This window comes from Nothoprocta perdicaria, unplaced genomic scaffold, assembly GCF_003342845.1.
Source record: "Nothoprocta perdicaria isolate Ctin4 unplaced genomic scaffold, notPer1 scaffold_10, whole genome shotgun sequence".
In the NCBI taxonomy this organism is placed as follows: domain Eukaryota; kingdom Metazoa; phylum Chordata; class Aves; order Tinamiformes; family Tinamidae; genus Nothoprocta; species Nothoprocta perdicaria.
In genome coordinates this window covers 1,635,070-1,656,315 of record NW_020454094.1, presented here as the reverse complement: position 1 = coordinate 1,656,315, position 21,246 = coordinate 1,635,070, and the positions used below count along the sequence as shown (strand labels likewise).

Here is a 21,246-nt window from a genome sequence, read left to right as displayed (position 1 = left end):
CACATGGAAAGTTTTGTCTGAATGCAAGCACGTTATAAACCTTTTGTCTTCACAGTGTTCACTGTGAGTAGAGTTCACAGTCGGTGACTGTAACAGTGAAAAAGTCTCTGGAAATCTTGTTCAGGCACAAATATCCAGGAGAGGAAAGATAGGCTAAGAATAGCGTAACTTCCCCAAACCCCTACCCACAGCAGTATGTGTCACCTCCCTGGGGAGATCTTGGCTCCCARCAAAGTCCCCATTCCCCTGGACTTCCCATCCAAGTCATGACAAATCCAGGCCCGGTTCTCCCACACTTTTTCTCTGCCCACTCCTGTCTGCCCTCCATGACATTCTGTTCCCTCCCTGCTGTTATGCTAGGACGTGGGGACTGGATAGCGACCTGAAGACATGTAGAAGGACACGTGGACAGCAATGGATTAATTTTTTTTATCAGTGATACTTTTTTGCTGTGGGTGACTTTACAAAAACATAGCTAATTACATCAAGAAGTTGTGCATGAAATTGCTTCTTAAAAGAAAATCTCTGYTCCTCAGGAGGACAGCTCTGTCCAAGTGCTTTTCTTTCTTAGACAATAAGATTATAGCTTATCTGAGGTTGGCGAGTCCCTCTAGCTGTCCTGCCTTGGGATGACTGATCCATGACTGTCCTGCTCTGCAGGGTTGTGACCTTGACTCACACTGTTCCTGTTCAGTGGCTCTGGGTTGGGTCTTAGCAGTGGTGCTGTTTTTTACTACAGTCAGCTAATCCTGTCTCCCAAGGCCCARCCTATGCGAATGAGACCAGCTATTTGTCCTCAGTGATATGGTTGCAAGAACTGAGCCAGCAATATAGCAATAATCTGAATTTTTTTTGAAGAACTAAACAGTGCAAGCTGTAGTGGGTTTTTTTACATACAAAATAAACTCACGCACCACATTGAGGACTCCTGGCAGTTTGGGATAGTCTAGGAGATGGCCTTGAGCTCTTCTCACTGTGCCCAAGAAGACAGGGATTATGTTTGTAGTGCAGCCCCAGCAGATGTTCCATGAGACAGTGAAGCACTATAATGTCTCAATGTTGAAAGAGTCCCACTTCAGCATCCTTTGCTCCTTGTCTCCTGGCCTGGTCCCTCTCCTGGCCCCTCTTCAGCCTGATGGGAGCTCGTTCTGCTCCATGAATCAGTAGGAATGGGGAACTTGCTGGGTCAGTGCTCTGCTCCTTCAGTGAGTTGCACTGGTTCACCAGAAGACCAAAGCAAGTGCAAGACGAGTGCACAGCAGGGAGAATAGGGAGAAGGTAGGGGAAGCAGGGCTGTCCCTTGTGGCCATTAGACTATTCCTGTCCAGACAAGAAACTACTGTAACTTAAGTTAAGCCATCCCCATTGCTTGTCTCATTTTAGCTACATAAACCTCATATTTGGGGCCTAGGCAGCTTGAGCTCCCCTTTAACATGTTTTGATGCATGCTGAAGAGATGATGTGAGGAGGAGCTTGGAAATGCTGCTGGGGTGGAGGATGCAGATGAGAGCTCCGCAGGTCTCTCCTTCATCTAGGGCTGTTAAAGCCTGGCATAGCACTGTAGGAATCGTGGTTGAGATCTTCAGAGCTGCCAGGGGTGTCTGGGCATGAATTGGGTGTTCAGAACCCGTGATGCACTGTGAAACGCGTGAGGTGGGCTGGATCTCCTCCTCTGTGCCTTGTGTCCTGCTGGCCTGTCTGCCTTGGGAATGACCGGCAGCCACGGGAATTGCTCCGCTTGCCTCGGGACAGCTTTGCACAGCTTAGGAGCCCTCATCACGGGGCATTTTTTCCTCCTTCCTGCTGTTCAGCATGTGTGCGCGCGTGTCTCTGCCTCCTTGGATGTCCCTCTGCAAAYCCTCTCTGCCGCCTACAAAAGCGCACACTTAGCTCTCTGCCTCCATCCACCCATCCTCTGGCAATAAATCATTATTAGGGGCGAGATAACATCTCTGTCTCTGCCTGTCCTTTCAGCCTGTCTTGCTTTTTAGTTTCTCTGTCTCTGGTTGTTTTTTTTTTTCCTTTTTCCCTTTTCCTTTACGGCTTTGGCAGACCCAGCCAAAGGTCAGCAAGGGAGTGAGCAAGAGGAAGGGGAAAGTTGCATGATGACTGCGGCAGGAATGTCTCTTCCCTTCCCCCAGCAAGGCTTCCTCCACCAGCCTCCTTTCCACTCCTGCGCCTGGAAAGGTTTATTAACTTCTCCTGCCACTGCCGGCGCTGGGCTGGGCTCAAACGGGGAGGAAGCCAAGATGCCATTGAAGCCCTTGGTGCTGGGTGGACCCGGTGCGCGGTGAGGAGGACCCGGAGGTCACCACCGCGGTGGCTTTCCTTGCAGCAGGGGAAGCGGCGCCACGAGGGAAGGCGATGAGTAAGCCCAGGGTTTTGCTGCGTGTCAGCTCCCTGYGCCCTGCTCGGGCTCAGCGGCGGAGCCGACCTTGGGAAAGGTGAAGCGAGGTGGGGACAGGCGCCAGGAACGCGCCTGGGGTGCCGGGCCGCGGGGCGGCTCTGATTTATTGTTCACAAAGTGGTGTGGATGGATTGGTTTTGTGGTTCAGTGGCCAGCCTGAAAAATCAAAACAGAAGTTCATTTCAGGCTACGCTGGGATGGCAAATACTCAGGTTTGCTGGCTAGTCGAGTGGGAATTCATGGCAGATGGGATGAGGCATATCCCTTGGGAACGAGGCAGGCACTCTGGTGTCGGGCATGGCACTGGGTTTATGCTAATAGTAAACTTGTGCGAGAATTGTAGCTTTGCTCAGGTGCTTGGGCAGCATTTCAGATGCCAAAGGAACAGCCATGTCCCTTTGCAGAACGGTGGCCCCTACCCGGCATGGGAAGGGACCTGAGCGCAGAGTCCCCAGCTGCGGGAACCAGAGGCCAAGACTCGACGGACTGCATTTTCAGAACCCTTCTGAGGTCTCGGGGTGAGCAGCGTATAGGCAGGATGGGAGATGTATTCACAAAAAAAGGTAAAGAGGGTCAGAAGTGAGTTTTGGGACAAAATTGTCATTTGCCAAGAAAGGGAGGGCCAGCCCTGCTTAAAAGTGGCTTGTATGGCACAGTGGTTTTATGTGGCACTCTGGTTTGAAACACGTTTGCTTGGAGGACTGTTCAGTTTAAGTTGGACAAGGAAAATGAGGCACCCAAACCCAAGCTTGTTATTACCAGGAGCTGGGAGTTATGGCCAGGAGGGCACTGCAAGGGGAGGAGAGAGCATCTCTGCAGATGAGCAGCTGAGGACTATCGCAGCCCTCAAATCTGGGGAGTTTGGGAAAAGAATAACAAAGCAAAAAAGTTAAATATAAATAAAAAGAAAGAGCTTTCCTCCTATTCATCCCCCTAAGCTTCAGGGAATCCACAGCGACGTGGAAAAGGGCATTGTTCCTTGGGAAAGGCTTTCCCTTGGGGACATGTGGCCTTTCAGCACAGCGGGCCTGGCCCTTGGCTGCCTGGTTCCAGGAGGCGGCTCCAGCCTTGGCTCCCCTGGCAGGGCACTGCAGTCCACACCACTGGCGAGCTCGTCCCGGGCCGAGGTCCTTGCAGAGCTTAATCTCTGGCTCAATGAAAAGGCTCTTAGCGTTTTTAGGAAATTGTCCTGACTCCCTTGCTTGATGGCCTAAGCAAGAGGGATGTCCCATTGTGTTCTCCTAGCCCTGGAGTCATGTACGCTCAACTGTGCTTTAACTCACAAAGCCACACCAAATCTGTCCTTCTAAATCTCCTTCTGTCCCCTCCAGAATGCAACGGTGCCGACTTGCTGACATCTCTGGCGCTCCGAAGGCACCAGGCTGTACCCAGGCGCTGTTCAGCCGTGCCATAAAACTGTGCTGACTTTTCAGCATCGGTGCCCATCCTTGGCCTGCATCCTTCAGTTTGTGTCCTCAAAAAAGCAGCTGAAAACAAGAGAGCAACCAAGAGACTCCAGTTGTTTGTGCACATCTGTATTTCTTATTTCTTTGTGGCCCTTCAGCAAAGTCAGCAAGTAGAGGAGTAGAAAATAGGTTAAGATTGAGGCCCAACAAATGTCAGATGAACAATCAGTGAGCAGGGGCACTGCAGTGCCCTATGCCTATAGCAGTTATCCCACCACTACTGCAGAAGTAGAGACAATAAATAGTATTGTGTGCCATCCATTAGTCATTAACTATAGCTGTTCCTGGCCTTCCTAGCTCTTCCCGAAGCTTGGTTTGTGCTGTCTGTGACTGCATGAGTCGTGTTTGGGTAACTGGTGCTGCTGTAGGGCAGCCCAGCTCACTGCCCATCCCACTTCTCTGCCCCAGYGCTAGCAAGTAGCCTCTGTGGAGGAGGAACATTAGGTCAGGAGGCACTTGGGGGAGATCTTGGTCATGGTCAGCAGTGCYTCGGGTCTGCTGAGAAGGGAGGATTGTCACCAGCTTAGAGCCACTGCTGTGCCCTGCTAAAATAGGGATAAATCTGTGGTTTTAACAARTTTGGCTCCTCTTGTGTCTCAATCTCATCCTCAATGGGTGTTGTTTGAATGCCAGTCCAGGAGGTGTCTGTGGGCCTGGGTTGGTACTCCTTGCCAGGAGGCACCAGTTTGAACCGAGGTGGCAGGTGTCGAGTGCTGCTTTGGGTGTATTTGTGTATTTTTCTATGACATCACCCAGCAGTCGGAGCTCGCTTTGCATCCAGGGAAGCTGAGCAGTTGCCTGTGGCAGTAGAGGGAGGAGGTGGAAAAAAAAGGGTTTGCAGATGCTGAAGCTTAAGAGATGCCAGGCAGGGATGTCACTGTAGTCTGACAAGATGCTTTGCCAGTTGGGGCCCCCCAAGGGCCTAGGGCACAGCCTCGCTGTGGGCTCTAGCTCCCTCTTCCCCTGTCCTAGCCCTATCTTGCCCCTTATTCCTGCCTCTGCTTCACCCTATGATCATTCCAGTGCTGTCCAGGTGTAGGCAGGGCTTTGCTTGTGATCTGGGGAGAGGTGGGGAGCTGGGCCTCTGGAGGATGGAGATCCCTGAACCCCCAAACGTGGCCCATTCTGTAACTCTCTCTGCTACAAGAGGTCAGGTCATATCGCTGGCAGGGATTCCCAGCTCCCTCSAAGCCTCACACTGCCCTAGAGACTCCCATAGTTCACTTGGGAAGTTGCTGCAGAGGGAGGTGCTGGGGAACCTGCTCTTCTGACACTCTCCAAAGTCCGTTTGCCCTGTTATTGGGGCAGCAAAGTTCACTCTTGCCTCCACTGCAGAGTCCTTCACCTTTCCATTGCCTGCCAAGCACTGAGTGAAGAAGGAGAGAGGGAGAGCTTTATTATGTCTTCTCCCGGTAGGAGAATGAGCATAAGATACAAGATCAGAGGATGATTCAACTTGAAAGAGCCTACAGGAGGTCTCTAGTTCAACCTCTTGCTCTAACCAGGGTATGYTATGGGGTCAGACCCCAGGTTGCTCAAGGCTTGGTCTAGTTGGTCTCAAAAGCATTTAAGCATGAAAATGATGCAGCTTCTCTGGGGAATCTGCTTCACACTCCTCATGATGAATAAGGTTTCCTCATACCCAGGCTGAATGTTGCTCGGTTCAGTTTATACCCATTGCCTCTAGTTCTTCCATACTGGCCCCTGAGAACTGCCAGGCTCCATCTTCATAACCTCCTCAGAGTTATGGAAAGGTTCCTTATTAGGTCACCCTGAAACCTTCTCTATATGAAACAAGCCTCATTCCCTCAGCCCCTTTTCAAAGAGCCCGTGCTCCATCCCCCTAGCCATTTCTGTAGCCCTCTGCTGCATTCACTCCAGTTAATCGATCTGTTCTTATACTAGGGGGCCCAAAACTAGACTCCATATCTAGATGTGGTCTAACGAGTCCGGGGAATAAAGGGATGATCAGTTCTCCAGCCCACTGGCTTTGCTCCTGTTTGGACAGTCCAGCTAGGATGCTGCTACCTGCCTTTGGTGCCTGGGCACATCTCTAGGTCAAGCCAAGTTTGTGTCTATTGGTGCTGCTGGAGCCTTTCCAGCAGAGCTGCTCCCCAACCAGACTCCGTTCAGCCKGGCTTGTTGCAAGGGGACCTTCCTTCTCAGATGCAGGACTTGCCTTTTGTCCACGTTGATATTTATTTTTTTWAAGATTCCTCTTGACTCCTCCCTGTGGGTGGCAGCCCTGTGCTCAAGCGTATTGACTGGTCCTCGCTGGTTGGGTGTCATCTGCAGAGCTGGTGAGAGTGCACTCCTCACCACCTACATATCGCTGATAAGGATGTTTAACAGGACGGGTCCCAGGATGGAGCCCTTGGGTTCCCTTGTTACTGGTCCTGTTACCCAAACAGAGGAGTACAACCCAATCATCAAACTAGTCTTTTAAACCAACTGATTGTCCACCAGCTCCCTAACTTGGATATAAGAATATTGTGGGAGATGGTGTTGAATGCCTCAGTGAAGTCAAGGTAAATGACACCTACTGCTCTTCTCTCATCCACAAGACCATAGAAGGTGGTACATCCATTTTACTGTAGAAGGTGATCAGGTTGATCAGGCATGATTTACCCTGGGTCAATACTGCCTCCTCCCAATCACCACCACCTAGGTATGTACAGGAGGGTGTTCCGAGAGGACTCACTCCTTGATTGATTCTTCCATGGCCTGAAGTGAGGCTGATAGGCCTATAGTTCCCCAGGTCACACGCGTGGCCTCTTCTGAAGGTAACATTTTCCTTTCTCCAGTCATGGGGGATCTTCCCATGACTCCCCCCAGTCTCTGTGACTTTGCAGGGGTGATAGCAGCCTCACGGGCCATCTCTCTGTGCCCTCAGCTGCACCAAGCAAGACTCTCAGTGCTTGGGCTCAAAGCATGCACAAGTAGCTCTGCACAGAGCGTAAATTCAAACTGCAAAACTCCTTCCTTCAGGTGTCTGGAGATGCGCAGTGTTTGCTGGGACTCAGAAAGCATCAGAAGCAATTGCTGGAGGAGGAGGGCTGTCTCTGCTGGGGGCTGCAGAGCACCTTGGCAGAGGGGCACAAGGTGTCTCCTGCTCCACTCAGGTCCAGGAGCACCATACTGGACTGGGTGAGCCTTTGCCCTCATCCCAGATAGCCGTTCTTCTGTTCTCATTAAGGACCCTAGCGCCTAACGATGCTGGGCGGGATGAATCAGCCCAGCAGAGACAATGGGAGCAGCTCGGGAGGGCAGGGGAGCTGCTCGGCGGCAGGAGCGGATCCTGCCTCCCGTCCGCTTGGCAGCGCCGGGCCCTTTCAGCAGCGCTGAAAAAACCCTGGCGTGGTCCCATGGCTTCCCTGCCCATGGTACACGCTGCGAACCGAAAGCCTCGGGGTGGTGGAGCAGGGAGGATAAATACTGCCGTCTAATTGCCTTCCCCCCACGTCTGAGTCTGCGGTGCAGCGCGTCGACTGGTATCCACTCCCCTCCCTTCTAGTGCCTGTTATCTCCTGGGGCCATGCTGTGTAATTTAGAAAAATATTCTAGCACGGTAATTAACGTCTGAACTTCAAGAGGGCACTGCCTTTTCACTGTCTCCTTTAGAGGAAGAGGGAGGAAAAACCTTTCCAAGTGCAGTCAGAGGAGCTGGGAGGGCGGTGCTGTTTGGAAAAGAAAATTGTATCTTTTAGTGTGSAGGATTTTTTTCTTTTTTAATCCTTCTCACTTTTTGCAAAGCATCAGCCTTTTGAGTCAAAAGAGGGTCTTTGACAGTGTAATGAGGTGCTAGGGTTTTCAGAGGCTGCTCCCAGTGGGGACAGAGACAGGGTTTGCTGCTGTTTRTGGTGTGAGTGAAGAGGCCACCGAGGCTGGATTCTGACCTCGGGCTGCTCCTTGGCCYGGGGATCCGCGCTTGGCCCAGCCTCGCAGACACTGGTGCCTGGAGACAGGGCTCACCGGGGAGAGGATAAGCCCCGTGTGAAGATTTGTGGGGCAGAAGGGAAGCAGCACGTTTTTACTCTCATGCCTCMAGACGCAAACAGCGCCTTGGTCTCTGCCAGTCCTGCTGTCCCAGCTGGTTGTGCAAAAAAACAGCATTTTTGTCTCCAGTCCTATATAATATTCTGCATGGGGAAGAGGCGAAAGGTGCCCTGTGAGACACATTGTGCTGAGACCACTTTGCGCTTGTGTCCAGAGCTCTGCTCGAGCCCTGGAGCTTGGGAAGCCCTTGGGTGCTGCGGATGGTGCCACTGGTGTCTGCATGTCGGGAGTGAGCGGATCGGGCAGCGAGGCCTGGGGGACCGACGGGGAGGTTCTTCCRTGGAGAAAGGAAGGAGGTGTTGGACGAATGAGAGGGAAGCGGTAACGCGCTTGGCACAGGATGCGGGTGTGGGTGGGTTACGCGGAGGGTGGATCAGAAGGGAGGAGATCTCGAGGGAAGCACGGAGAAAGAGCAGATTGTGTGTCGGGACACAGGATAAGGAGAAAGAAAGGAGAAGCATGAGGAGACCAGACAAGTGGGAAAAGGCACTACAGGAGTCCAGGAGAGGGGGAGGATGCAAGAGCTGGCAAAGCAGRGAGAAAAGACTGGGATTTGGAGCAAGCAAGGTGCGTGTATTCACACWTGGACCTGGACCTTCAGGCATGGGGCAGATTGCACGGATGTGTAAGGATCTAAAGAGAAGAGCCAAGGGCTCTTCAAGGAGTTGTTCTGCAGAATGAACAAGCAAGCAAGGCAACTTCTGCCCTCTCTGCGTGCCCAAACCTCATTGCGTCCCCTCCGACGGCTCCCTGTCCTGGCACGGCGCGACACTGGGAGCCGCACGGCCGTCGCCGCTCCTCCGCGTGCGAGCCGCTCGTCAGCTCCCAGCAGGGACATCTTCCAGCTTCAGTGTCCACTGTGACACTTCCCGCTGAGCTGTGGASATCCCTCCAGCCTCTGCCTCGGCTCCTGCAAGAGCTCCTCAAAAGGAGCCTTTGAAAGCGCGGGGAGAGGCCGCGTGCGGTGCCAGCAGGGCAGATGAAAAGCCGGGAGGAGCCGGCGCTGCCCTCCCCACACACGCGGTCATTACACGGCTGTCCTCGTTACACGGCTGTCCTCTGCGAGGGCTGTTTCTGTCTTGAATGCTGATGGTAATCTACGGAGACAGAGCTMCCACAGGCCACACCTCTGAACATGGCTGGTAGCTGCTGTGGTTAGATTCCCCCAGGAGGGCTTTCTTGGCTCACAGGAGGCCTATTCAGCACAGACAAAAACCCTCCCAGTTCAGAAACCTCCCTTCTCTGGTGCCTTGATGTCCTGGAGCTCTGGATTGYGTTGGCAGAGATAGATCCCGGCAACTCGGACATCTCTGAGGGCTCCGCGTGGATCCGGGTGAGCTGGGTGGGGAGCAGGAGCATCACCAGCACTCAGAGCTCGCCCGTCTCCCACAGCATCTACCTCCCTCTCCTGTTTTTGTTATTTTATTGCAGTTGCTTTATTTAAGCTTGGCCCAGGCTCTAGATAGCGACAGCAGCCCCACGCTAGCCCGGTGCAGAGGCTGCACCGCGCGCGCAACCCCCGGAGCAGCGTTGGCACAAACCCCCGCGAGCGCGACCTGTCCGGACAAAAAGGGGTTCCTCTCATCAACACAGTTCGYTTTGTTCAAAGAGCAGGTTTGAGGTAAAAAGGGCTCTTTCGGTAGGACAAGCTGCACATCCACTGCAGGGAAGGAGAAGTCAGTGTAGTTTTACCCATACAGATCCCCCAGGGACTTCTAAACCAGGCTCTGCCGGGCAAAGAGCCTGTGCCTTATAAGCGAGGAGAGCTGGGTAAATAATTAGCTAATGACAGTTGAATTCACTGCATAGTCCCCAGTTTTGGTTCAGGAACACATATTCTTAGAAAGTTACAGGACTCGTTCAAGTCCAGTGAGCTTCAAGTCCAGTAAAGCTCAACCAGTGAGCTTTACAACCACAGTGGCATATTTTAAATAGGGGAGGGCTCTGGTACCAGAAGAGAAATTCCAAGGAAAAACATGTGCTTGTGTTTACTTAGCTGCTGACCTGACAGTCCTGAGTTTTGTCCTCTTCTGTCTAAGCTTCTGGTGCAGTTCCTCTTATGTGCAGCACCTCTGAGCATCATCGTGGTGGCAACAGGACTGGGGCCCCAGCGAGGACAGGGGTGGCCGGCTGCCATCGTGGTCGGCTCCCCGCGACCCGCTCAGATGGCAGGGGAAGTCATTAGGGCAGATAAGAAGCGGAGCCAGATACCATCTCACAGGATGGTCCCTCCTTCTCGCGTGGCTTTGTTTTTGCCCCTCGCCGGGCGTACCGGGCATTGTTAGCTCCCCAAGCCCTTTCCATGGGATGTAAACACAACTATTTGCGTCTACCACCACGCTCTCCTAGAAGAGCCAGGAAAGCAGAGAATGTCCGGCGGGCAAGGGTGGAGCCCTCCGCAATCAAGCGCGATGGTCTYGCCGCTTTTTCTTTCCATGTTTTGTGTTTCCCTGGACCCGTGGGGTGAGATCACATCCTCCGCTCCCAGGGTTATTATGTCTCGAGACGGGCAGGATGAAGTCTGCCGGCTGGGTGGCTCTGTCGCGCGCTCAGGCTGGGTGGCTTGGCGCCTTCCCCGCTCTCCGAAAGCCACCGAAGCTCCCGTCCCACCCATGAGGGTGATAACCTCCACCTCTGCCTGGGGGGCTTAATGGGAACCACCAGGCTACTGGGGGATTGCGCTGTCTGCCTTGATGAGTGACCAGATTTTCTTCATCATTGTCTCCAGTAATTGCCTTTTAATGGTTTCCATTCTAGTAGGAATCTCTTTTGCTCTTCCAGATCTGGGGGGAGAGAGTCATGTTTTATGGTTTTCCTTGTCTGCAATGGAAAGGAATACATGGAGTTTCCCACGGCTGGGTACAGGATTTTTTTTTCCTCTGGCCTTAATTCAATTTACTTCTAAATATCTTTCATTTGAGTTCCTCAGGAGCCTGTAAAGGAGGATAACCACCACTTTTGGTTTACTCGGTGCAGTAAACAATCTCATCTCTTCTTACCATCCTCCCAGAGTGTCCTGGTTGGGTAATGGGAGATCAGAAGTCTCCTTCTCAGTTAAGAGTAGCAGGTTGCTGCAAAAGGAGTAGGTGCCACCAAATAACCATTTCAAGTCACCTTGAATATGTTAAGGAAAATGTGTCCTACGGACCTGAGTCTCACTGTACCCCTTTCCGGATGGAGTTTGACCTGGGACAAGCTAGTGTCCTGAGACGAGGCCACCACAGCTGAAGTGCGGGGAGAGGGACRTCCCTACGCTGGTGTTGCTGTGGGAATCACCATGCCCCAAGCAGCTGTTTATATCAGGGCAAGGGCTTGTTCACCCCTCTTAACTAAAGCCCTGCTGCAGGAAGACGAAATTACGTGGTGTGGATTTTGACCCTACAAGAACAAGGTTCTGCCGCTTTTAGAAACAGCAATGCATTTGGTGGCAGGAAGAAGGGCGTCTAATGTCACTTCTTACCCCAAATATTCTCTGAGATGATGTAAAAAAGTGAATGGGATGGAGACATTTTGTGTATCTTCAGTGAGCTTCATTGCCAGGCACATCACTGGAAGATGTGACTAGAAGACAATGCAGAAAGAACCATTTCTGGTGGCTGTGTGTGCCAACACAGCTGGATTCCTAGTTAAATTGAGTTTTCAAAGCCCAGCAAAGTGGTAGTGAACCCTGTCACTCAGTGAAYGTACTTCAGTTTTGCAATCTCAGCAATACAATAGCCATTTTAGATGAGATGTGTTTTTCAGTAGAGATGCTTTCTACAATAAAGGGTTTAGCACAGCAATTACAATTAATCAAGACATGTACAATGCTGTTAATGATTCTAACGCGAGGCTGAGGCACAATTCATTTGCCTGCCCAGGGGCAACTAGTGCCATTTTAGTTGCTCACGTGTTTTGACATCCCGGGTGGTCTCCATCTACTGCTCTAGAATAGCACATCTCTTACAGCTCCTGTGTCTTTCAGCCTCCTGCAGACCTCCTGGAGCTCCTATGGCATTTCAAACTGCCATAGTTGAAGTGTTGGTCCATATGGACCTGAATCAAGACCATTTGGGGTCTTTCTGATGATCTGAAGGAGGGATGGGAAATTCACCTCATATTCTTCGTGAGGTCTGCAGCTGTCCCACATATATGGAGTACCTTTATGGAGCAGAGGCCCATTATGTCCCCACTATTACAGCACAGTTAATCTCATCACAGGGTACATACTGAAACCAGAACCAGTGGACTGTGTCCTAGAAGTGCTTCTCTTTCTCTGTCAACTATAGAGTTTAGAAAACTCACAGATAGACATTACAGCTGGATATGGTTGTGTGAGTTGAGTCTCAGACCAAGTTGCTCAAATGTTGGGTACTTTTTGTGCTTTTACCAACTTCCCCTGCTCCTTCTCTGTTGACTTCTTGCATTAGTTCCCTGTGTAGATCAGGGAGAGCAGTGCTGGTGGCACTGGCTACAGGTGTGCTCCTGGCTCACCAGCGTAGTCAGAAAGGTAGATCAACGTAGGCAATTAAATGCAGGGTTTGAGCCCAGTCCCAAGTCGACTTCAGCTCACCACGTGCGCTGCAAAATCTCAAGGTTAAATTGGGTAAGYTGCCACCTTACACTTGTCTGAACGGGGTGGTCGAAGCATGGTGCATACCGTGACACAAAGGATCTTGTCTGTGCAGCACAAACAGGTCACGCGTGCTGGTGACCTGAGGCTGGTGCTTCTCAAGGTTGGTGTGGACATGCTGAGCCTGAGCTGCGTGGTCACTGCCTGGTGTACTGAAGTGTGCTCTGGGACCTGTTACCCATGCTCATGCAGACCTCATCTAAAGGAGGCTTGCTGGGAGGCTGCATGCTGCAGGTCTTGGGGTAGTTCCATCCAGCCCTGGTGTAGAACGTCAAACCACAGAAGATACGGCTTGGCACAATGACTATGAGCTTCTRAAGGTCCACTCTTCCCAAGTACTTTTTTTTTTCTCAAGAAAAAAAAAATCAAATTCACCAACCACCTGACTTTCTTAGCTCCATGGCATGCCTTGGGTGGGAATCAATGTCATTTAGAGAATTTGGTACTGGGTGTAGTTTGTTGGTGGGTGCAGGATCGGCCCAGGTGACACCGTAGAGCCATGTTAGCAGCACAACACATCACCTTGACAGTGCCTCATTTCCGTGAGATGTTGCCAACCACCGGCCTGGGACACATCAGTCTGGCTATGAGAAAATCCACCAGAGCCCTTCCCAAGGGCTCCTCTGCTTGAAAACGGGATTGGAAAGCACAGTCTCTCCTGCAGCTTGTGCAGACTGTTACGTATTCATTCTGTTTGAGCTCAGAATGGCATAAGTAAGTGCATTGCTCCTTCTTCCTAGTCCAAATCTGCCTCCCTCTTTTACCACCAGTGACAGTAAGTCCCACCAAGTGAGACTTAGTACAAATGGGTTATGTTTGGCTCCAGTAATGGATGCAAATTTGGCAGCAATAGTCTACACTCCCCAAGGGGAGTGAGAGTAGGGGCTGTATTGACCTATGAGTTAGATAAAACATGCACCTGTGGGCAGTTACCACAGGACTGGAGGGTTCCACAGCTGGAGCTTCGTGCCAGGGGTTGTCCATGAGTCCKTGCACGCTGTCACTTTGATAAAGAACCTGTGATTGAAGCGTGGGCACCCAGCAGGGAGCTAGGGCAAGAGGCACAAGGACAGCCGGCAGTTTGGCCTTTGCAGCAGAGCTCTTCCAGAACTCCCAGTCTTTCCGTGGCTGCCTGGAAGGGGTGGGCAGGGTTGGGCTTATCTGGATGAATATTTCTGGAGGTGGAAACCCTTCCTTTGCTCTTGTGCTGGAGTCATCCCCAAAGTATCCAAAAATACTGCATGCTAAGAGCTACTTTGTGGCAAGCGTTGCTTATGTCGCTTTGCAAGCGGTATCGTACACCGTAATTAGTCCTGTGCCTTACAGGAATAATATCATGGCACTGMTGAAGGGTAATGTATGTGTTTGACTGCTCCCATTCCATCTCCCAGTGATTCTGTGGAGCTACAGAAGACAATTAAAACCTGCAGTGATAAGCAAGGGGACTGCAAGTCAGGTTCTTCAGCACTGCTTTTGGTGCTGGATACCAAGCCAGMAGCTCAAGGTCGTTGCGTTCCAGTTTAGCCCTGTAGAAGCAGGTGAGAAACCCAAATAAACACGGCTGTGTGTACCCTGTCACATTAGCTCTCCATTTTGCTCCCAGATGTGGCCCCCTTGCTGGATCATAATCCCCCTTTGATTCCTATGGTCGGGTCAGGAGATACCCGTGAGCTTAATGTGCATTTGTTAAGCAGGTGGTTGGGCGCCAAGTGGACATGAAGAGCATTGGCAATGATGCTGGAGGGTCTTGAACATTATGAGGGCATCTGCTCTCTCGGGGACCCCTCGGGGTTTGGTTCTTGACTGCCCCAGTGTCAGAGGAGGACATTTTGTCTAGAMCTGCTAGGAGGATGTGGGCTGCTTCCTTCTGCAGCCCAGAGGATTAATAAATTCTGGGAAAAATGARTTGCAGCTCCTGGAGAATCCCTGCCGTCACCCTCTCCAGGGCATTTCCAGGAACAGACCCGCAGTTTATTTTTGCCTGCCCATGAAAGCATCCAGCACCCAGAGCCCAACGGGGGCACCCAGCTGTGCTACCAGGTGCCTCATCTATTGGTGGGACAGGGAAATTTGGAGGAGAGAGCCCTCCCTTGCAGAGACGCTGCTGTCTCCTGCCAGTCTACAAAGCTGTTAGTCCAGGCCCAGAAACAAAAGCGAGAGCCCTTTCGCAAGCTTGGGTATTATGTGACCAGCCGGGCAGCTTCTGGCACGCAGCCCCTGCTCTTAGGAAATCGAGTAGACTCTTTGTCTGCTTTCCCGCAGGAACTGCTCCTTTCACCGCACGCTTGATGCAGGGAATCGACTCCAGAGCAAAGGGAAGCGTTCGCTCAGGCAGCCTGAGCCTCCAGGGGATGATTACAGGTTAAACCGAGAAGCGTGCGAGTCTCAGCTCACCTGGGCTGTCGTCTCGCTGCTGCTTTTCAAGTCCCCGCGTCCGCACTCGCCCACCGCTCCGAATGATGTGGGAACCTGTTGGAGAAGGACGGCCTGGTTGCCCTGGTRGAATTTCTGCAGATAAATGCAGCAGGGAGGAGCAGTTATAAATAGTTAAATAAATAATAATTGTGATGTGGGAGTGCTAATTTAGGGGGTATAACATGCTTACTTTAAAATATTTTAAGTAAATATAAATTAGCCTGCAAACGATGAGCGCAATTGRTTCAGGTTCAGATTTGGATCGCACAAGGGCCGCTGCTTCAGCACTGCAATTTCCACAAGCTGAGGAGCGCTCATGCTCCCAAGCCACGAGATGTTTCCACACTTGGTGACGTGCCGTCAGCCCCGGCTGGCTCCGCTGCCCTCCCTGCTGTCAGTGTCTCCACGGAGCTGAGGACCAGGGCTTTGGAAGAGCTGTCCTTGTGTTGGGCGCTCCGTCTTTCATCCCAAAGCTATTGGAGCAAAATATTTGACCATCTGAGGCATAGGAAGGCRTGGGCCTGGTGAGCTGGGGGTCTGRTGGTCTCCTTCAGCCCTGAGGCAATATGAATATGAGACTATTATGCTAACTTACAGCCCTCTATTTCATCCCATGCTAGCAAGCCAGTCTGCTAAATAGCCAAGGAGTGGATTTCTAAGCTGCTACTTGTTTATTTTTGTCCCTAATTGATATTTTTTTTTGTTGGGTTGAAAATAATCTTATGTTTTTTTTGGTAAAGAATCTGCGAACTGTTTGTGAGAGATTATCTCATAATATGCGGCTTGGGCTTAACTAACATTTTCCAAACAACTTGCAGAAAGATAAACTTGGGGAAACTGCTGCACGCATGTAAAACCTTGGCTGAACCTTTGGCTAATGTGAGATAAAACCCATGGACCGCTTGCTAGTCCAGAGGCTGTAAACCTGGTCCTCAAAATGGGCAAACTGCTGTGTATTGAGGAGAGAAACAAGTGAAGACAAAACTTTGAGGGCAATGATAATTCCTTAATCCTTTTATTCCTTAATTCCTTTTTTTTCCCCCAACAGTGGAGGACTTTGTAAATAAACAGGCATTTCTTTGAAAGGTAAAGATGAAAAACATGAGAATGGGAAAAAGGGAGGATAAGTCTGAGAATCAGAGCCCTTTTTTCCTAAAAGGTGTGACTTCAGACCAAATTTAGTTGCACGGTGTATGTGGCCACATTTTAGTTAGTGCAGCCACCTTTCCAAAGCTTAGCTTTCCTTGAGGTCCAAATACTGCTGAAGTCAATTATTTTCTTCATTTTCAGTGTAGATGGCCAGCTGCCTAGGACAGGTACAGGTTGGCTCTGCTCAAGCAGGGCTTGTTGAGCTCACACGTGGTGGGCAGTACATGGTAGGACCCGTGCAGCTTCTGGATACACCGGCTCTTCTAAAAACCTCTCTGGACCTAGATGCCCTCAGGACCAAGATGTCCTCAGACTCCAGACCCCCATGCTTGGAAATACTTTTCCTATGACTCAGATTCTGAAAGTCCTCTTTAGCCTGGGTGATGGAGAACTGACTTTACAAAGGGCCAGCAAAGGAGAGTGCAAAAGTTAAACTCACTTCTAGAACTGATGGAGTAGAAGTGGCTGCATCTTCATGTGTTTAGAGTACGAGTGCTGCCAGCACCTGTGATTTTTATCAGCAGTCTCATGATGCAGTGTTTTTCATAATGTTCCAGCTCACTGTGTTGGCTGATTAAGTGAGAATCAACGTTTTTATCTTCTGGAAAAACAACCAGCACAGCTACGCTTTATCTCTTGTGGTTTTAGCAAAAAAGCTTGAAAGCGTGTCTTCATATGCATGACAAACGCCTGAAACAAAGTGAATACAAGGAAGAATAGCTTATGAAAAAAAATGCTTATTTTGAGGCAGATTGTGGGCCTCTTACTCATGATTTGGGGGCTTGTGAGATGGGACATACTTGTTCCGTAGGCTTTGCCGTTGGCAGGTAGAGCGATGGAGCCCTCACAGCACACACTGAACTTGGAATATGATGGGAACCCAAGTTAGTCTTGACTAAGGTGGCTCTTAAGCACRAGGTGCATCAGCTTGCCTGGAAATGATGCAGGCACCTTCTCTTGCCGTCCCAGGCCACGTGTTTCTGTTGAAGGTTGCTCATGCCTACAAGTGTCGATCGATGAGTCCAGGCTCAGCTCTGGGATGAGACTACGGAGAGCAGAGCAGGACCTGGAACTGTTGCTTACATTACGCGARTGGGAAATGGGCTCAGATGTGATTAATAAAATGCCAACGTGTGAATTCTGCTTTACTGCAACGACGCCCCAGACTGGAGAGATGAAATTGTGGGGAGATCCATGCCGGTGCTTTCCGCATGCAGTGAGGCTTCCCGAGGAAATTTGCTCCTAAGATGTAATAGTTTCACTGGAACCATTGCACTTACGGCAATATATAATTAGTCGGGAAGGTACCATATTAATTGCAGTGCATTGGAAGTAACACTTTCCCATCAGGTAGTGTTGTGACTGGGAAAAGGTTTCCACAAGGAATGAGAGGTTTGGGAATGTGGGGTCACCTCCCAGAGCTCGCTTTGATGCAGCCGCTTCCCTAGGCTGTACTGCTTGAATATTGTCATCTGAGGGCATGTTGGTGGCTGTCTGTGTGAAATGAGTGCATTTGTTCATTGCCTACCATGGGAGAAGAACATTATTCAGAATAAAATTATTCTGACAAAAGTCCAGCTGGGTTATGAGATGCAGAAGGGCTGCAAGGGAGGAGGAGAAGGTCACCCAAGTCCATTCACCAGCTTTGTCCTTTCTCTTTTTGCAGTTGTTGCAATCTCAGGACGTGAAGGAAGACGCTGTCCTTTGCTGCTCCATGGAGGTAGGGACGAGTGCATGAAAGACACAGCAACAAAAGTGACTTTTCTCCCCCAGATTTCTGCAAGTAGCAGAAATCACTCGATCCTTATCCAGATGAGCTGTAAAACCAAGTGCTTGAGTTCCCTGGGGTTATCGAAAATCCTGTGGCCTCTTTTGCCTACTTTTTATCAAAAATAGGAATGTTAACTCCATAAGATTCTTCCCCTCTGTCTTCCTTTGTTTTAAATGGATGCAACCTAGGTTTGGTAGCTGGGATCCTGTCACAAACTAGCTACAGTCAAAACAGGTCATGTACAGGAGGTTCATTCCAGAAGTAGTCTGGTGCCTTAAAAGTTTATAAAGGACTTCTTATGGAGTGAGGAGCACGAGAGAGGGGAATAGACTGCAGAGCCCCTCAGGTCAGCCAGAATGACTCTATTTTATATATCCATACTGAACAAGTGTCCTGCATAGCAAATCTCACGGCTCCTGGAGTGACTGGTGAGGATCCTAGTTCCTTCAAATGTCACCTGCAGGTTTTTAAGCACGAAACACCTGCACTGGAACACCAGTTGCCCACAGACAGGTTCGCTGTGCTCAGTAGCAGCGTTGCTGAGAACCACTTATAGAAATACAGCACGGAGGCAATTGCTCAGGTTCATTAGCTTTGCTTTTTGGAAGCAATTGGCCCATGGGGATATAGATGCTTTCCTTGAAGAGCGCGGTGGAAGTAGGAGGCAAAATTGCAGCCTGAATGGTAGAAATTGAACAAAATGACAGGAAGCTGGCAAGAAGCTTTTGCATTTTTAAGATTAGAGCAAGTGTCTTTGTATCCCTAACGAACAGGCCATAAAGGCTGGTGGACCCAGTGCTGTCCACTCTCCACTTTGATTCCCTCCTCTGTGGGGAGACATCGCAGAGACATCTTACCCTGCTCCGYGAGGCATTCTGAGCAGCAAATTGCTTTAAAAATACGTGGCCTCCCTCGGGGAAAAGGTGCAACAGGTAGAAACGCAAGCCTGGCCGTTGTGCAAAGGGCAGGCTTTGTTATGCACGCGGGAGAGCCCTGCTTAGTCAGATTAATGACTGGGAGTCTCCGGCAGCGTGAATCAGAGAGCAAATGAAGGCCCGGCTAGGAGGCAGCGCCACCACATCACAGCCTGCACTTTGTTTTGACAATAGCCTGGGTTTAGGTGGGATTTTTCCAAAGCATCCAGTGCCGCCGCCTTTGAAGTCAGTGGGAGCTGAACCATCCACTCCTGCGGGAGCGGAGAGAGGCTTCTGGAAACCTCACCCTGCGCGCACGGCAGCCGTGCCGCAGAAGGGGGGGCAGCACTTTTTAACAGGGAGAAAGAGGGGAAAAGTGTCTTTTTGAGGGGAGAAACAGCTCTCAGACCCATCGTCACAGTGAATCGGGTGCTGACGTGCTGCTCTCGGCCCGTCTCTCCCCGCAGCTGCAAAGCACCGGGCGGCTGCTGGAGGAGCAGCTGCCGGAGATGATGACGGAGCTGCTGGCCATCGCCCGCGACAAGATGCTCTGCCCCTCGGAGTCCATGCTGACGCGCTCGCTGCTGCTGGAGGTCATCGAGCTGCACGCCAACACCTGGAACCCGCTGACGCCCACCATCACGCAGTACTACAACAAGACCATCCAAAAACTGACGGCCTGAGGCGGCCGGCGAGGGCGCGCGGCCGGGGCTGGGGGGCTGAGCAGCAGACACGCACCTGACGAGGCGCCAGGCCGGCAGCGGAGCGCGGAGCCGGGACCTTGCCGATTTCCATAGCTAAGGAGACCCCCCCAGCATGCTACGGATCCGCTCGCGGGGTGGGGAGGGAGCAGCATGTTTCTTTGCAGCCGCCGAGTGCCACCGCTCTTCCCCTCCCCGCCGCGTCTTTGTCTCCGGGTTTCTCCTCCGCGGCGGCGGCTCGAGCGGCGGCGCGTCCCGCCGGGGCATTGTCCGCCCGGAGAAAAGGCCGCGCGGGAGCCGGCGAGCGAGGAGGAGCGCCGGCTCGCACGGAGCGCGCCGCGCTGCCCGTCGCCCTCGCCGGCCCGCGCGGCGCGGAGCAGATGGCCCCGGCGCACAAAGCGCGCCAGACGCCGGCAGCCGACGGCTTTTGTGAGCGGCGCTTTCATCATCCCTTCTGCCCTCGTCGTGTCCTCGCCTCTGTGTCCCCACCTCCGTTCCTTCTGTTCTCCACCCCTCCAAAACCGGATCTGAGAGTCGGACGGATTTGTATTTGCACTGGGTTTTCTTTTCTTGGGGTTATTTCGTTTTATTTCATTTCATTTTGTTTCGTTTCATTTATTTTGTTCAATTTTATTTTATTTTATTTTATTTTATTTTATTTTATTTTATTTTATTTTATTTTATTTTATTTTATTTTATTTTATTTTATTTTACTGTACTTTACGTTACTTTATTTTTATTTCATTTTATTTCATTTTACTTTGTTTTTTTGGGATGGACAGAGGCGGTCGACTCGGAAACACGGCAGTAACGCCATGGCCTGAGCTCAGAAATGGTTTACATGAAGACGCGAAAATGGAAGGAGAATTTTCAAGAAGTCCAAAAGCCACTGTAGAAATACCGTAGCCACAGTTGTCTTGCCAGTAACCCATTGGAGTAATTGAAAAACATCTGCTCCGAGCTGGTAGCTCCAAGAAACACAGGAGCCCTGCRGCTGTTTGCTCTTGCTGTCAAAGTTGCGGCATCCCTCATTCACTAAACTATAATCCATTTATTTGGGGATTTTTTTTTGTTTGTTTCTGTCAAAAGAGTGCTTTATTGTAATTACTGTCACAGTTGTAATTATACATTTTAAAACAGGCCTGTTATAAACGGGCCAAATAGTGTGAAGGCAAGGAAGAAATGAAGACTTGATGTTTTTTCTTCAGAAAATGGTAAAGAGAAGACATGGAGCGCATGGCAAGAAGAAAAGCCAAAAATACAGGTTTTCAAGCCTGGCTTTTAACTAGTTGAATTCTCTACCTGGTGTTTCTAGGCTTGTGTTGTGCAGGAACAGCTCGAACGTGGAGTAGTCTTCCCAAGAGCACGTACTGGAGAGAGCCAGTCTCATGGCATGGGTAGGTGCTAAGAGGGGAGCCAGTGGCGAGGAGCCCAGGGAGATGAGCAGTAGTCCTGAAGCACGTGCAGGTTGGGCAGAGAAGTGGCAGCTTCTGTGTGTCTGCTTCATGAAATCGCTGTTCTGGTCCAAGAAGAGTGAAGCTGCCCTCCAAACCCTTCACACCACTGCAGGCCTGCAGCGGGCTGATGCCTTAAGATCCCGGGAATATTGACAGGAACCGCAGATGTTCAGCAGGTTGCAGGACTTGGTCCTCATGTGTAGCACGAGACAGGCGATGCATTCCAGGAAGGATGAGAGCCCAGTACTTATCGCTTGGACTCGACTAACTTCCACCAAGGTTCGAAGTCCAGTTGAGT

General features: G+C 50.9%; 1 protein-coding gene across 3 annotated transcripts in view; it reads left to right on the top strand.

Annotated features, from left to right (window-relative positions):
* CTIF (cap binding complex dependent translation initiation factor) overlaps nt 1-19,499 on the top strand; it is a 122,494-nt gene extending 102,995 nt beyond the window's left edge. For all 3 annotated transcript variants that reach the window (XM_026040206.1, XM_026040200.1, XM_026040192.1), the window contains 2 exons: nt 17,772-17,825; nt 19,258-19,499. In XM_026040206.1, the coding sequence (XP_025895991.1) occupies nt 17,772-17,825; nt 19,258-19,473 (270 nt within the window). In that variant the 3' untranslated portion in view covers nt 19,474-19,499. The remainder of the gene's footprint in view (nt 1-17,771; nt 17,826-19,257) is intronic.
* The last annotated feature ends 1,747 nt before the right edge of the window (nt 19,500-21,246 follow it).